A 16,986-nucleotide genomic window follows, 5' to 3' on the forward strand; every position below is an offset into this window, starting at 1 on the left:
TTTCAATGAGCAATGCCTCTTTAAAACCAGTGTCTCTTTGAGCACCTTGCTGTGCATTGTTTGTGTGCGGTGCACAGTGGCTGTGCAATCCACTGAACTTTGCCCTTGACGGCACAAGACTCTCGCGATGTTATCAATCCGGTGTCGCCAGGAAATGCGTAAAAACTTGGCCCGCAACGCTTTGAGTGTGGCCACGTTTTTGCTGCATTGCGCGCGAGTGTAACGAAGCGCAGACGAGTTCAGTGGATTTCACTGGTAGCGCCTACAAACTCCGCGTGCTGTCGTCTTCATTCTGTGCAAATGCCCCGAGAAACAGATCTACGTGCTGCGTTCCGTTGTTGCTTCGTTCACTATGTTTAGATTGTCTCCGCGCGCCACCTACGGTGAAGGTTTGCAGGAGGAGTGGCGACATTAACACCCAGAACGCGTCTTTGTGAGCATTTCAGCCGTCGTTTGTTTTCAGGCAGAGTTGGGAGGACCTTTCATTGTCGGGCGTGAGCTGTGCTGTCTCGTGTATCAGCAGTGACAGCACGGACGTTTGATTTACGTGTGTTTGTAAACTGTGTAAGAGTGTTACATTTCTGTACGTCTCCTTGGTTCTTTCGGTAAAGTCACGTAGAAGGAAAACAATAAAATAATAAAAATAAAACATAATCAAATAATTCTCACGACGTTTCGGCCACAACGCAAGCAGCCGTCTTCAGGTGGAGAACAGGTCTGTCGAGAAGGCAGAGTCTGAAGCGTGCTTGCGTTGGGCCGAAACGTCGTGAGAATTATTTTATTATGTTTTATTTTTATTATTTTATTATTTTCCTTCTACGTGACTTTCCCTAAAGAACCAAGAAGATGAATCCCTGCAGTTACGAAAGTTTTAAATCGAAATTTCTGTACGTGTTAATGGTGGAGAGTAAATGTTTACGTTATCCGTATACTCTATTTCAACTAAAAAATAGGTTTAATGGAGTAAATGTTGTATAACTTGATTCATAACCTTATTTACATCTCGAATAGGTTTTCAGAAATACAATGAAACAGCTCACATAACCTGTTTTATTTTCCCAAGAAAATGTTGGTTATATAAGCTTAAGAAACGAACACGGACAAACTGTCATGTGTGCTAAATTTAAGATAATATGCAAGGCAATAAATAATTAAACAAGATCGGATTTTCTTTCAAAGTTCGTATACTATAGAATCTATACATAAAAAAAACACAACGTGCGCTATTTGTGTTTTATTTGTATTGCTGTGAACCCTGACCTGCAGTTACTTGACATTACAGCAAACACAACAATCAAAGAAAACAACAAATTATAACAACCGGTCGATAAACACCGAACAAAAAGCTCGGGTTACTTCTATTCGTATCTTCATTGCTGTCAAGTCTCTTGGCGAACGTTTTCACCGAGAGACTGACAACATCAAAAAAGAGAGAATCCACAAGCGTGCAATCCGCTGCAACGAAATAACAGCAAACATATTCTTAGGTTTTTTCGGTAAAGTCACGTAGGTAAAAATTTAAAATTAATAAAAGTAAAATAAAATAAAAATTAAATAAAAATCACGACGTTTCGGAGGCAACACAAGCTTCCGTCTTCAGGTGGAACCGTCACAGCACGCTTGCTGTATCAAGTAAATGAGGAATTCCAAGATATACAACCCCTCAACCAGTATATATACGGGGTAGTATCTCTCTCTAGTATCTCTTGGAATTTCTCATTTATTTGATACGGCTATCGTGCTGTGACGGTTCCACCTGAAGACGGAAGCTTGTGTTGCCTCCGAAACGTCGTGATTTTTATTTTATTTTTATTTAACTTTTATACATTTTAATTAAAAAATTTTACCTACGTGACTTTACCGAAAAAACCTAAGAATATGAATCCTTGCAGTCACGAAAGCTTCAAATCTAGAATTAACACCAAACACCCAGCGGAGACATCCCGTGCTCTTGCTGTTGCCCTACAGTCAAGTCTCAGATCTCCACCATCAGCGTGGCGACGTTCAACACCACGCTCGCCTCCTTCAACGTGGGCTACTCCGACTTCTTCGCCGAGCACATGCGCAAGCTGTGTAGCCAGACGGCAATCCCCGAGATGCCGCGTGAGCCGCTCGCCTGCGCCAACCTCCCGCGCAGCCTCACCGACTCGTGCCTCACCTACTCCGGCGTCGAGGACCCCGTGGAACCCACGGAGGATGCCAGCTCGTACATTTGCCGCGATGGCACGCTCGACTACCAGGTGACGTGCAGCTCGCGTGCGTGCCGGTGCGTGCGTGCGTGTGTGCTGGTGATTCAGAGGTGCTCGCTAACAGCACTCGCCGCCGACGGTCTTGTCAAGGCTAATAAGCGAGCACTCTTTTTTTATTTTCTTTGTGCGTTCGTACAAGGCTGCAGCGCTTGCTCCAACAGTCCGCTAAAGGCCACGCGGGGGATCTTTGTATCGTCTTTGGTGTGCGTGCGCGTCAACGATTCCAATGTGCAGCAGCCATTCGCACTGCTGGGGCGAGTTTTGTTTGCGAGCACCTATTAAGGCCGGCACGGTGCACGAGAGGCTGGTGTGGCCAGCACCACGCCCGACTGTTTTCATCTCTCTAACAGCCGTGGCTCGCTCCGGTTCAGGTAGTGTGTATTTTAATTGACAGAAACAAATGAGCAGTAGAGAGTACAATAGGGTATCTGCATTACCCATAAATATGCAAAATTCATCTTGATATGCAAATTCTTTTGTCAAGGCGCCCTTCCCCCTCCATTCCAGCTTAAATAGTCGCTCCAAGCCTGGAGTGTGTCATTCAGACTCTGTCTACTCGACAGACCTGCTCTCCACCTGAGGACGGCTGCTTGCGTTGTGGCTGAAACGTCGTGAGAATTATTTTATTATGTTGTATTTTTATTATTTTATTATTTCCATTCTACGTGACTTTACCGAAAGAACCAAGAAGATGAATCCCTGCAGTCACGAAAGCTTTAAATCGAAATACAATAGGGTAGTGGAGGTACTCTTCTGTGCTTCAATGGGCGCTGCTGGGCTGTCTCCAGACCTGTTAATTTTCACGGCTGTTGGCTGCATTGATTTTTCTCTGGCTGGAAAAACCTGAAGCGAAGCTCGCTGCATGCCTGACCTGGATCCACACTGCATGTAAACTAAAACTAAACTTTTTTTTGTCCAGCTAAGGCCCACTGAGCTATATCACTCTTTATCAGAAGCAACCTGGCCACACATGATAGCTCAACGAAGTGGCTTATCACGTGGAAATGTACAGCAGTCAATTGCTCTGAACGCACCTTCATTCTAAATGTGGAGGGAAAAACCGGAGGACCCGGAGAAAAAATTCACGCGGCCACAGGGAGAACATGCAAACTCCAAATATACAGCAGCAGGCGTCAGGGTCAGGAATGGTCGGACGACCTCCCGCATATCAGGCAGGAGGTCGCTGCGCCCCAAGCATCGGACAGAGCTTATCTTACTCCTGCCCCACGTCAGCTCAGACTACAACCCTTCCCGATAACTCATATAATACTAACTCTCACGCGGACGTTTTCAACCATGTTTTTTGCTTGCTGTTTGCTATTCCAACAAGGGCATTGCCCCGCGGCAGCTCTCCATCGCGTGCAATGCGCCGCCCTCTCTCATAACCCCCCAATTTTGACGCCAAACCCTCGGCCGGGGGGGGGGGGCTTCGTCTCGCGCACACAACACACGGGGGGGGGCGGGGGGCTTCGTCTCGCGCACGAAACGCACGGGGGGGGCGGGGGGCTGGGGCGAGTGGCCGTTCCATCCGCCGCGACCTTTCGCGTGAAATCCCCAGCGGCTGCGTCACGCGACCCGACTCCGCCTGAACACGACGGGACCCCGAGGGCACTCCGCCGCCTGCCCGGCCCGCACTCTCGCCAGCTCCACGGGGACGCGGCTCGGTTCTGCGCCCGCTGTCATGCGCGGCATCTCTCCCCTTGGCCGGTTGCGTGGCGGCTACCCGCCCGGTGGTTGTCCCAGTGGGATTCGGGCTGCGTTCGCGCTAATTGATTCGTCTGGATGCGTTCGCCATTCGTTTCGCCGCGAGTTCAAATGTCAACATCGTCAGCCGTTTTATGTCCGCTGCTGGATGAAGTCCCATCTTCGCGCCGTCAGCATTCCCTCGTGGTTGGTGGTGCGATATCACAATCCGTCCGTGCATGCGGGCTGATCTCACTTGCTCCATCTCCCCATCGGTCGTGCTCTAGTGTGCGCCTTGGGCTTTCATCCCATCACCAGAATTGGTCATCATCCCTTCTAGCGATGTGCTCCTGCCGAAGACAACTTACATTTCTCAACAGTCAATAATGCGATGTCTCTGACTTGCACGGCACTCAGTTTGACTGCGAGTTCAACAAGCCGCGACTGATGAGGTGTATCGCAATACAAGGGGAGGAGTGGTTGGGAAGTGGTTAGCACACTCCACTGTGAACCTGACAATCTGATTCGCAGCCATGGCTAACATCGGTGGTGAGTGACATCTGCAGAAGTTCTGAGCACCCTCCTCCACCCCCCGCGATCCCCCAATGGACCAACCTGTACTGCTCAATATCGTGAAGCATGGTAAAAAAAATAACCCGCATGGCCAAAGGGTGTGGGGGAGCCTTCATCCACTAGTGGATTAAAGAAAGGGCTCCAAAGTAATATTATGATTTTGATGCAGTGTCGGGAGAAAGCAAAAGGAGGGAGGGAACACCCCCGAGCATGCGTCTCCGTGCAGATGGAGCATTACAATTACCCCGTGTTTAGGAGCTTAGAAGAATCGTTATGATCAATGAGTGAATGACGATGGATTAGAGAGGCCTTCATCAAGCAGTAGATTCGTAACAGCTGCTGTTGATGATGATGATGACGATGTACCATTAACGACCCCCCATCGTGTTGGTTCACGGAGACGTTTCCTCGATTTGATAATTGTTTTTTTACCCTTCTATCTGGCAACAAAACTGACACCTATTTTACAAGGAGTCATGTTTGCATAGACCACAATACCTGCAGTCATAATGCAAACAAAAAACATATCTCTGATAATGTATGCACTGCCCTTGAAGTTGATTGGTCCACACCCGAGACAGCTTTCCTTAAAGCCTAGTCTCAGATGGGTTGGACCAGATGACGCCAAAAGGCGCACAACTCAAAGACAATGCACCATCAGAGTATGAGAGCTCGGGGTAAGCAAAAAAAAGGTGTCAGTTTTGTTGCCAGATAGAAGGGTAAAAAACAATTATTATATTTTTTACTGGCAAATGAGGTTCCAATGGTGTAAATATCAGAGTTATGTGTTTTGTTTGCATTATGACTGCAGGTATTGCGGTCTACGCAAACATGACTCCTTGTAAAAAAGAGGTGTCAGTTTTGTTGCCTGATAGAAGGGTAAAAAACCAATTATTATATTTTTTACTGGCAAATGAGGTTCCAATGGTGTAAATATCAGAGTTATGTTTTTTGTTTGCATTATGACTGCAGGTATTGCGGTCTACGCAAACATGACTCCTTGTAAAAAAAGGTGTCAGTTTTGTTGCCAAATAGAAGGGTAAAAAAAAATGTATCATATTTTTTACTGGCAAATGAGGTTCCAATGGTGTTTCCTCGATTGTGAGTGGAGCTCGGCGCGACCGTCGGTGGGACGCCGGTTCCATCACCGGGGAGGGGGGGGGGGTTCTGCCGCAAATCTTGGCCACGGTGAGCGAGGCAACGGAGCGGCGGGCTCCCCGCTGGTCTTGCGCCCAGCCGGTGTGCACGGCTAAAATAAAACAGGCGTGCAAACTTCTATATTACGCGGCGTTCCAGCCTGGTTATATTATAATCTTGGATTAAATTCAGAGCGTCTTCCACGTTGTCAAAGGGCGTTGCTGAGCTGCGGTGCATACGGCAGAGAGGTGTTGGTGCCCAGATTATCGCACAGCAAAAGCATTTTACACGGTGCTCCAAGGGTGAGAGCTTTTGTTGATTTTATTGAGAAGAAGGGAAGATTTTTTGATGTTCGGCTGACTGGCCTTCTTTATCCTTAACGTGTTATTTTCATGCGTAAATCCAACAGAGTGACAACTTGATAACTTGTGTATTCATACTGATGGTTCCATACTGATGGTTCCATTCTGATGGTTCCATACTGATGGTTCCATACTGATGGTTCCATTCTGATGGTTCCATACTGATGGTTCCATACTGATGGATACACCATTTAGTGTAATTTAGTGTATTATGTGTTGTATTATCACAGTTTTGTTCATTTCATAATTGCATGACAGACAAACAAACATTAAATTGTTGCTGTGGAAGATAATGCAAATTGTTCTTGGTTTTATTATCCAGTGGGATGAAACACATGTAACAGCCATTTGTCGATATACTGCTGGGATGAGGCGCTGCCCAAAAAAAATTGTTGATGATTGCGCAGGATGTTTGGCCATACAAATTCAATACATCTACGCACAACATTTCCATTTCAATCAGAGTTCTGGATGCTGCACTCTTGTGTTCAAACTGCCGTTCATTGTGCGGTTTACACAACGGGTATGTTGGTGACCTATCTGCGTGACGTTTTCCCGATGTCCCCTATGAATTTCCCGACTTGGGCCTATGCTGTCCCTCCCTGATGCTGAGACGGCGTTGATTCATGCCTTTATTTAAATGTTGGATCGCTGCAATGCCTTACTTGCTGGTACTTCTCAAAGCGTTCTAAATAGCCTACAATATATTGAAAACACGGCCGCCCAGGTTGGAACCCAGATATAAATTGTGTGACCGTATCACTCTTATTCTTTCCTCCCTGTACCGCCTCGCTGCAAAGTACAGAATCGACTTGAAGATTCTTCTTATCACGTTTAAGGCCTTGAATGTGCTGGCTCCTAAACATCTCACCGATCTGCTTAAGTTGTATATTACACTGTGAAAACGCACGTATATCTGCTGATTCTCCTCTACTACCCATCACTCCAAAGAACAGACTTTGCTCTCTGGGAGACAGAGCTATTCGCAGGGACACTCCGCGATTGTGGAATTCCTTTCGTCAGTCCATTAGGGAATCTGCAGTCTGTAACACCTTTTAAATGTTGTCTTAAAGCTCACATATTTAACAGGCTTTTCACCTTAACTTTAGCCTTCGTGTAAAGCACTTTTGAGGCCTGTGTGCGAATTCAGAATGAAAAACGTTATTTGAACTGGAGGAATCCGAGAAGCTACTAAACTCTTTTTTCACACACGTCCAGTCGAATTGCACTCTATAAAATCGAGTTTATTATTATTGTGGCCACGTGAGTTTTCTCCAGATGCTCCGGCTCAGTGTTTCTCCCCGCAGCCAAACCCGGGACTGGGCCATCGGGCAGCAGTCCATGGGGGAAATTGCAAATGTGATCAGAGTACATTTATTTTATTTCTAATTACAATATTTTGTTACCGCTAATGTGTACGCTTCATTGTTTATTTACGCTCTCAGTTGGCATTGAGTCTCATTATTCGGCCAGCAGCCCCAACGATTCTTCCTCACCGGCCCATTTGTCTTTTATGACCAGCCCACATGAGATCGCACGGCAAAATCACGCTCATACGTCACGTCGCCGTTTATTGCACATCCCATTTAAAACTCCAAATTTTTTTTTCTTAGCCCGAATTTGGGCCGGTGTGTTTACAAACGCCTGGGCCGATTTTCAGTCCCAGTCCGTCACTGCCCCCCCCCCCCCACAGGTGATAGCGCGGGCGCTGTCCGTGGTGCTGGGCGGGGACATCAGTTCGCGCGTGTGCGACACGGCGCTGCACATCATACACGTGCTGCTCCAGCTGGGGCTGGTGGCCGCCACGGACGAACGCGGCAGCGCCCAGCGAGACGACGGCCACCCGCAGGAGCAGACGGGCGACAGGGCCCCGCGGACGAGGGGCGGCAAGGACGGCGTCTCCGGAGGAGGGGGCGGCGGAGGAAGCGGAGGAGAGAGCTCGCCAGTCCAGGGGGAGAAGGTGGGAGGGGGGGGGGCACGCACACACCTGTTGCTTTGTTGTGGACTGTCGATTACTCTTGATGACATGTCGTTGTTTGTGTACATATTAGTACGAGAGTCAAGCCAACATTTGTTTCACGTTTTAGTGTTTGTGTGGGCTCGGTTTTGTAATTTGTGCTTTGTTCAATCCGGGGGTAAATCTGCACGATCCGTGCTGCAGGGAATTTCATATTGAGCTTTGATTTAACGTTGATTTTTGTTTCGCGGTACTTTCGATTACTCGTGTGACACTGTTGTATTTGTTTACGTTCCGATTACTTTGTTTTGATAATTTTAGCTTTTTTGTCATTTCGGTCACCCGGGTCACTGCAGCAAATGAGACTCATCTTGGTCTCGTGAGTTCTCACCTCGTTGAACGAAATAAACTTCAACAACGTCGGAAATACGTTCCTATCACGCAACGTGACGCGCCGTATTTAGAATCGGAAGGCAAACTTCAGACATCGCTTTAAAATTTCGTGTTTTCACTTGCAGCGATACACTTGCAAGGTTGAGCTACGCTACACGGGAGATGGGGGGGGGGGGTAATCTGTGTGTTTGTGCGCAGGAGGCTGGGCCCGCGGAGAGCATGCACAAGCTGGCGCTCATCATGCTCATCCGCGTCATCAAGTCCCTGGGCTGCGCGTACGGCTGCGGCGAGGGCCACCGCGGCCTCTCCGGCGACCGCCTGCGCTCCCTGGTGCCCGCCGCTCGCCCATCGCTCGTTCGCTCGTTCGCTCGCTCGCTCGTTCGTCACTTAAACTATACACACATTTTTTTTAAACTATAAACTATTTTTAAATCCTTTATATTTAGTTCACTTGCTTGTTTGCTTGCTTGCGCGCTTACGACCGTGGAAATCTTTCGGTCGTTTTTAAACCCACTTCCCGTGATACAATCGAGCTGACATTTTGCACACAGACTCGTTGTGCGTGACAATTAATTTTCGTGAAAAAAATTCCAAATTTTTACACTCTTTAGGCATTTTTTTATATTTAATTACCAATCGCTTAATGGTGGCAGGCAATCATCTGACCCATAGGTGGCAGCCATCTCAAGCCAGAGGACGAGAGGACTCTAGCCGCCACGCATATAAAAGATTTATAGTGAAAAACTTTGTTTTTACGGGTTAATTTTTTTATTTTACCAGGTAAGGCCCCCGCTGAGCTATGTAGCTCTTTGTTTTTAGAAGCCACTTGGCCACAAATGATAGCTCAACGAAGTGGCTTACCGCGTGGACATTTGCAGTAGCCAAATACTCTTCAAACGCGTGCTTCTAAATGTGGAGGGGAAAACTGGAGGACCCGGAGAAAAATCCACGCGACCACGGGGAAAACATGCAAACTCCACATATACAGCATGGGTCAGGGTTGGGATCGAACCCACGACCTCCTTTTACACATTCCTGCGGAGGGAGATGGTAGGAACGTTGGGTTGCTCGATCAATGGCCAGGGTCAACGGCGGCGTGGTGTGTTCCGCAAATATGCCCGACTGTGTGGGCGGGCACAAGCCGGCGTGAGTAAGTTAAACGTTGAGTTTTATAAGGGCACCACGGGTGACCAGCCCCTCCCCACCCAGCCCCACCCCTCCCACCCCCCACCCAGCCTCTCCCCACCCTCCCCACCCAGCCCCTCCACACCCTCCCATCCCCACCCAGCCCCACCCTTCTCACCCAGCCCCTCCCTCCCCACCCAGCCCCTCCCTGGTGGAGCCAGTGGGTTCCGACCAGTAAAAATCTCCGTGAATCTATCACAATAATCCCAATCCGTTGTCGTGTCATGGACGATGATATTGCGGCATCCCCTAGTCACGACACGTGGTCTCACATGCCCCGAGATCGATGGCGTCACAAGTGATGCACTTAAATTTGCGACGTTTCGCCCTCTCGGAGAGCAGTTGTTTCTAGCGGTGTTTTAAACAGTAGTCTGTTTGGTTCGATATCGTGTACCAGACATGATAAAATCGTTGATAAGATGTAAAACATTCTATTTTCACGACTCTTAATTGCATTTGTTTTATTGTGCATTCTTAATCGCGTGCAATTGTCTGTTGTTAGAGGGATAAGTCAAGAAATATCCAAGCCTGTGCTCTTTCGGTTTTCCGCGTGAAAGAGTGGCGCTGTACCCTTGGCCCAATCCTGTCCGGCCTGGCTCACAAGCTCAATAGATGACAAACACGCGACTCCCCCAACACGAGACTCCCCCATCCCTGTGTGCGCGACGCAGGCGCACGACTGCCTCAGCCAGCTCTACCACCTGGACAAGGCGCAGTTCCGGCGGACACTCCGCGAGTACGTGGGCTCCGACAGCCTCAACAACGTCGTCGATTTCCTGCACGCGCTGCTGGGGTTCTGCATGGAGCCGCCCTCCGACAGTGAGAATTCCAATTTCGATGTAAAGCTTCCGTGACTGCAGGGATTTGTCTTCTTGGTTCTTTCGGTAAAGTCACGTAGAAGGGAAGTAATAAAACAAATTTCGATTTAAAGCTTTCGTGACTGCAGGGATTCATCTTCTTGGTTCTTTCGGTAAAGTCACGTAGAAGGGAAGTAATAAAAAAAAATTCGATTTAAAGTTTTCGTGACTGCAGGGATTCATCTTCTTGGTTCTTTCGGTAAAGTCACGTAGAAGGGAAGTAATAAAAAAAAAGATTTCGATTTAAAGTTTTCGTGACTGCAGGGATTCATCTTCTTGGTTCTTTCGGTAAAGTCACGTAGAAGGGAAATAATAAAAGAATACAAATAAAACATAATAAAATAATTCTCACGACGTTTCGGCCACAACGCAAGCAGCCGTCCTCGGGTGTAGAACAGGTCTGTCGGAAAGACAGCGTCTGTTTCAGACACGTTGTGGCCGAAACGTCGTGAGAATTATTTTATAATGTTTTATTTTTATTATTTTATTATTTCTCTTCTACGTGACTTTACCGAAAGAACCAAGAAGAAAAAAAAGTGAGGATTCCCGTTTTTCTCTTGGAGACGAACCCCCGCCGACGTTGGATGTGCTCCGCATGCGGGAAACGCGTTGGAGCGGGAGGGGGCGTGCTGGGTGGTGTTCAGCCCCATCCTTTTAAATTATTCTCGAGTTGAAAAATGTTGGTATAATATTTACATAGGGGGTGAGAGCTAGAGCAGAATTTCACGGTAGGCAAAAGCGGATCTTATCGTTACTCGTTACATCCAGTGTTTAACGTTTGTTCAACGTTTGTTTAACATTGACTGTGGTCTTATGCCCACTGAATTTTTAAAATCAGGTCACACTGCAGGGGTGAATGTAGCTTCACCCATTGCCCCCAGCAGTTATTCTTCATGCCTGAGTTCCTTGTTGATTGACAATCCAGCAGCATTCTAGATTTGAAGCTTTCGTGACTGCAAGGATTCATACTCTTAGTTTTATCGGTAAAGTCACGTAGGTAATTATGAATTTTAATTTCATTTTTTGACCTACGTGACTGTACCGAAAAAATTAAGAGTATGAATCCAGCAGCACTTCTACAATGCTGCCCCATCACAAATTGCAGAGAGTGGTCCCATCCTGAACGGCCGATGGAAATCCAAATGGTTTTGAATACCGGTGAGTGAACCGTGTTCAAATGTGTTTGCCTCTCAGAACAGAATGCATCCCATTTTGGCAACGTTACAAAGCAGATGTCTGGGAAATATTTTGCGGGAGTAAACACTTTAATTGCTGGTGGAAACTCCGAGTGCCGTTTCTGTACATGAGTAGGTGTGGTGAATATTCATCCCCCGGTGCCGGATTAATATTTTGTAGGCCCCTGGGCTACAGGCACTATGAGGCCCCCAGTATTATTTTCTAAAGGAAAACAAAGTTAAAGAGAAATTAATGTATTTTTACAAGGCTAACAACAATAAAAATTCGGCATTCACGAAGTAAGTACCTTTTCACTTCATCTATGGAGGCCGTCCAGCTGACGGAGGCCCCTGGGCTGTAGCCCCTAAATCCGGCCCTGTTCATCCCTCATGCCCCCCTTCGCACCCCCAGTGATCTGATGAACGATCGTTATTAGGGGATCACGATTCAAGAACCAATGCCCTTTGTGTCGGCCGTCTCGTTTGCTCCGTATCATTCACTGTAGTGACCTAAAGGTAATTTCCACGAGGTGTAAATAACAATTCTCACGCGCAACATTCGACGCGCCTATTGGCAAGCACGAGAAACCACGTCTATTACAATTTTTCTTACTGGTTAATTGTCGGGCGCCTTGTGGTAAGTAACACACAGCATTACCAGCGCAGCCCCCCCCTCTCCCACCTCTTACCGCCCGTCAAATACTCACCGTTACTGAAACCAGCCCTTTGCGCACACAGGCAAAGCCGGCTTCGGGAATGACTTCTCGATGAACGACAGCCGGTGCTCGGCGAGCAGCATCGAGTCCGTCATCATCGGCTGCACCTTCAAGGCTCTCATCACGCGCTGCGCCTCCGCCACGCACGAGCTGCACAGCTCCGACAACCTGGTGAGCCCCGAGAGGCAGGCAGGGAGGCAGGGAGGGAGGGAGTCGTGGCAGAGAGTCGAGAGAGGGTTGAGGACATTCGCTCGGTAAATTTTGAGCTTCCCGCGCGGCGACTTTGCGGATGGCGGCAACGCTAGGAATCTCCCCGGTGCAAACCGAGCCGGTGAATGCATGCCCGCGATTGGTGGGTCGAACGTGGCTGGCATTGGGCCCTGGTGCAAGGATTTAAATGGGGTCCCAAATGTCAGCCTTCACCCCCCCACACCCTCACCGCTGTCGTAGGCTGGTGTATGAGTCCCAATTCAGTTGCACAGCCGACACACTCAATAGCTACGTCACTGTACAAGTCTAAGGGTCTCTATGTAAGTGTAGTGTACAGGTCTCTGTGTAAGTTTGTGGGTCTCCATGTAAGTGTAATGACGACTTGACGCACTTCTCTGGAGATGGCACTTTATTGAAGACACGTTCACTTGACATTGGCGGAGACCCCCACTGCAACAGCCCCGAGTCTCCCGCGCATCTCCCCTTTATATACCGACTGAGGCCACGCCCCCCTTCCCGAACCTTCTCGCTGACTGGACGCTCGCTCCACCGGCAGACTCCACGGCCCTCTTCCGTCACCTGATCGCGCTCCCTTCTCGGTCATTTCCGTAGCCACCAGTCCCTTTGCACTCACAACTGACTCCCCTTTCATTACCTCCTGTGGCCACTAGTGCGTTCGCACTGCAGGCTGACTCCCCTGTCATTACCTCCCGTGGCCACTAGTCCACTCGCACTGCAGGCTGACTCCCCTGTCATTACCTCCCGTGGCCACTAGTCCACTCGCACTGCAGGCTGACTCCCCTGTCATTACCTCCCGTGGCAACTAGTCCATTCGCACTGCAGGCTAACTCCCCTGTCATTACCTCCCGTGGCAACTAGTCCATTCGCACTGCAGACTGACTCCCCTGCCATTACCTCACGTGGCCACCAGTCCACTCGCACTGCAGGCTGACTCAGCTGTCATTACCTCCCGTGGCCACTAGTCCATTCGCACTGCAGACTGACTCCCCTGCCATTACCTCCCGTGGCCACTAGTCCACTCACACCGCATGTAGGCTCTATTGTCATTACATAAGTCCATTGGTATCTGTGTAAGTACGGGTCTCTGAGTAAGCCCCATTAGCATGGCGTGATTGTAATCGGCCCTGACTGCTTCTCTCCCTTCTTCGCAGTCCGGTGTCGTGGTTTCCTTAGGCCGGTGTTTTTTCGGTGTGCGGTTGCACCGCCTGCACACGCGATAGCTATACCACTGGAGCACTGCCTCGACATGTGGTTCTCTTTGTGAATGTATTCTTCTCGTCCTCGGTTACTGCGCACGCATCCATTGCAAGGAATGTATTTTCACGTTGGGTGGACGTATTGCGAGCACGAGAACAGAGTTTAGTAATTTGAGTCGATATGTCCTTACACTGCTATTACACAGCACTTAACGCAGCAGAGAGAACATCTGATGCCGAACGAATGCCTCGCAATATCCCGGGATGATTGTGGTCACACACGGGTCGGCTGTCTACCTTTCCACGTGCTTCGATAATTGTGAGCTGAAATGTAATTTGAATAGACGTGTAACCTGGCTCGTGTTATCAGGAATATACATGTGATTAATTGCGTGCATATTATAAATGTGCTGTTTGATTTGCTGGTGGTGTAATTTGAATTTGCTGTCAATATTTGCGTTTCCTAGCATTTTTTTCCTTCTGAGCAGGCCTGTTTAAATAGCGCTCGCAGCAGCAGTCTCGTTTATATCCGCTCGCGTATAAATTATATTGAAAACAAACTCATTACATTTACAGCCCTTGTATCAATCCACTGCTGGATGTGGACCTCCTCCCCATGCCGTGCGGATCTTTGAAGTTGTTTAACCATATTTGGGTTGGTGAATGCGAGGCGCATAGAAGTGGGGGGGGGGGGGGGCGTTGAATTACAGTACAACAACGGAATTTTCAGCACTCGGCTCTGCTGAGCATCACAAAGCAGAGGCCCACAGCTGCCTATGACAACCTGGCATGCACGGTGGTCACCCATCATCCAAGCAAGTGTCCAGACTCGAGACTTTTTTTTTACGTTTCCAAGATCTGACGAGATAAGGCAAAACAGAAATAATCAAATGAAAATCTTTCGAAGATAACGTACAAAAAATACCACTTATGTCTATGAATTGTAAGCGAATTAATCATCTTTTTTATATTTATTAAACCAGACACATTACGAAGCGTTCCATTTTCTCTACATGTTCCTGTGTGAATAGCGGTACACAAGCTTGGCTTATTATCGTCTGTGTGTTTCTTAATGTCTTCTATCATTTTTTCTAAATGCCACGTTAAAGTACAACATATATATATTTTTTAAATATCAAGATGTATTCCTTGTTTATACACATTATTGTAAAGAAAATATTTGAAGTTTCCAGTTCAAGCTAATCGAGAGCAGAACTCCATGCTGCGTCTCAACATGCTCGATGGAAATGTTTTCGTCGGTCAGACTTTGTGACTATTGGTTTTCCAGATCGACATTATTGAGCAATGTTTAGTTTCAACGAGCAAACTCGTGTGTACACACCTTGCCAGTAAGACATGTTTCATAACTGGCAATCAATATTGGCTCGCCTTTGCTTGCTTTGCTTGATGAACCCACGCATCTGATTTGTGCGTTGAATGGTGAAGTTCATTTATGAAAGATAAAATAAAAAAGTGGTTAAACAAACACGTTCATGCCATTGGCATTACCACCTGCTCTAATTTCACGTGTGAGTTGTTAATCAAATGAGATTCGTGAATAAATGATTCTTGACTTAAAGCTTTCGTGACTGCAGGAGTTCATATTCTTTGGGTCTGTCACTTTGAACAAAAACATTTTATGTGACTTTACCGAAAGACCCAAAGAATATGAATAAATGATTGTTTGGACATGTATGTTCAGCTGCGACCTGTATTGTGCTGTCATGGTCGTATTTTTATCATCTGCTTCACCTGTCGTTGTGAATGCACGCTTAATCGCGACACATGCTCATATGGAAGGTGCACTTGGCACACACGCGGGCTGGTGGTTTGTGCCCTGTCATGTCCACGAGATGTAGCTGGTACAGGTGCGGCGTTGGAGTCTCTCGTCGCTAACCTCTCATCGCACTCTTGTACGGCACATCTGCTTGTAGCATGTCGATCAATTGCCGATGCATTTCCGTACGTCCGATTGTTTGCATCTTTTTGCTTTACCGTGTTTAAATTAGTTTGAGTTTAAGCAAAACAAATGCGACTTGTTGTTGTGTGTTTCACACAGATTGTTCACATAGATTGTTGTTGGTTACTTGTCTTCATCATTCATTGAATGTGGTTTCCAGGTTGCTTTTTGCACTAAATATGACAATATTATACCTTTGGGATTCAAAAATGTTATCTGTTGTGCGATGAACACTGCTCTCTGTAGCATTGCAGGTGGGAAAGTGCTACATTCTTCTCCGTAGACCAGAGGTCACGTGAGCAAATCTCAGAAATACTTCTGTTGAAGGGTGGCACTGCTCTTGTGAGGGATCCAAAATGTGATTTTGCATCTCTCGCGATGCGACACCAACAGCGCAACGAGGATAACATTGGAAGAGAAAAAAATTATATCCGTAAAAAGCTTAAAATCAATGTAATCAACATTTTGCGTGCGTGCGTGTACGGCAGGGCCTTTACTGCGACATCAGGCAGCTGGTTCAGTTCATCAAGGAGTCGCACGGCAACGTGTTCCGTCGGGTGGCGCTGAGCGCTCTCCTCGACAGCGCGGAGAAAGTGAACCCCAGCAAGAAGACGGAGCACAACGCCAAGAACGTCAACACCAAGGGGTACACATCACGTGAATCACCCGCGGTGTCGCCGGCGCATTGGCGAGCAGGTCTGCGGTTGCGGTCCAGGCGTTGTTTTTTTTTATTTCGTTCGCCTTGGAAACACCAATCACTTGTAACAATTTTAGGTTGGAATCATGGCCGGATTAAGATTTTGTAGGCTCCTGAGCTGTAGGTACCGTGAGGCCCCCAGGTAATATTTTCAAAAAGAAAACAAAGTTAAAGAAAAATAAATTGTATTTTTACACGGCTAACAACATAAAATTCAGCATTCGCAAACGAAACTACTTTTCACTTCATCTCTGGAGGCCTTCCAGCTGGCGGAGGCCCCTGGGCTTGCAAGCCCCTAAAGCCCCCCGTGCATTAATCCGTCCCTGGTTGGAATGTGTCGAAATGCATCAGCATCTCACTGATTATGCACAAGGTACAATTCATAGACACTGACAGCACTCACAAGGAATATACACGTAAATACAACAATCGATTTAAAGCTTTCGTGACTGCAGGGATTCATCTTCTTGGTTCTTTCGGTAAAGTCACGTAGAAGGGAAATAATAAAATAAAAATAAAACATAATAAAATAATTCTCACGACGTTTCGGCCACAATGCAAGCATCCGTCCTCAGGTGAAGAACAGGTCTGTCGGAAAGACAGCGTCTTATGTTT

At 47.4% G+C, this 16,986-nt stretch overlaps 1 protein-coding gene across 1 annotated transcript in view; it reads left to right on the plus strand.

Moving 5' to 3' along the window:
• Window positions 1-16,986, plus strand: part of UNC80 (unc-80 homolog, NALCN channel complex subunit) — a 122,748-nt gene that overhangs the window by 23,470 nt on the left and 82,292 nt on the right. The window contains 6 exon segments of the mRNA XM_061564383.1: window positions 1,969-2,240; window positions 7,698-7,964; window positions 8,553-8,684; window positions 10,211-10,358; window positions 12,310-12,458; window positions 16,163-16,320. Of these exon segments, the coding sequence (XP_061420367.1) occupies window positions 1,969-2,240; window positions 7,698-7,964; window positions 8,553-8,684; window positions 10,211-10,358; window positions 12,310-12,458; window positions 16,163-16,320 (1,126 nt within the window).

Source organism: Lethenteron reissneri, chromosome 33 (genome assembly GCF_015708825.2).
Source record: "Lethenteron reissneri isolate LAM-NWPU_2019-01 chromosome 33, ASM1570882v1, whole genome shotgun sequence".
Taxonomy (NCBI): Eukaryota; Metazoa; Chordata; class Hyperoartia; order Petromyzontiformes; family Petromyzontidae; genus Lethenteron; species Lethenteron reissneri.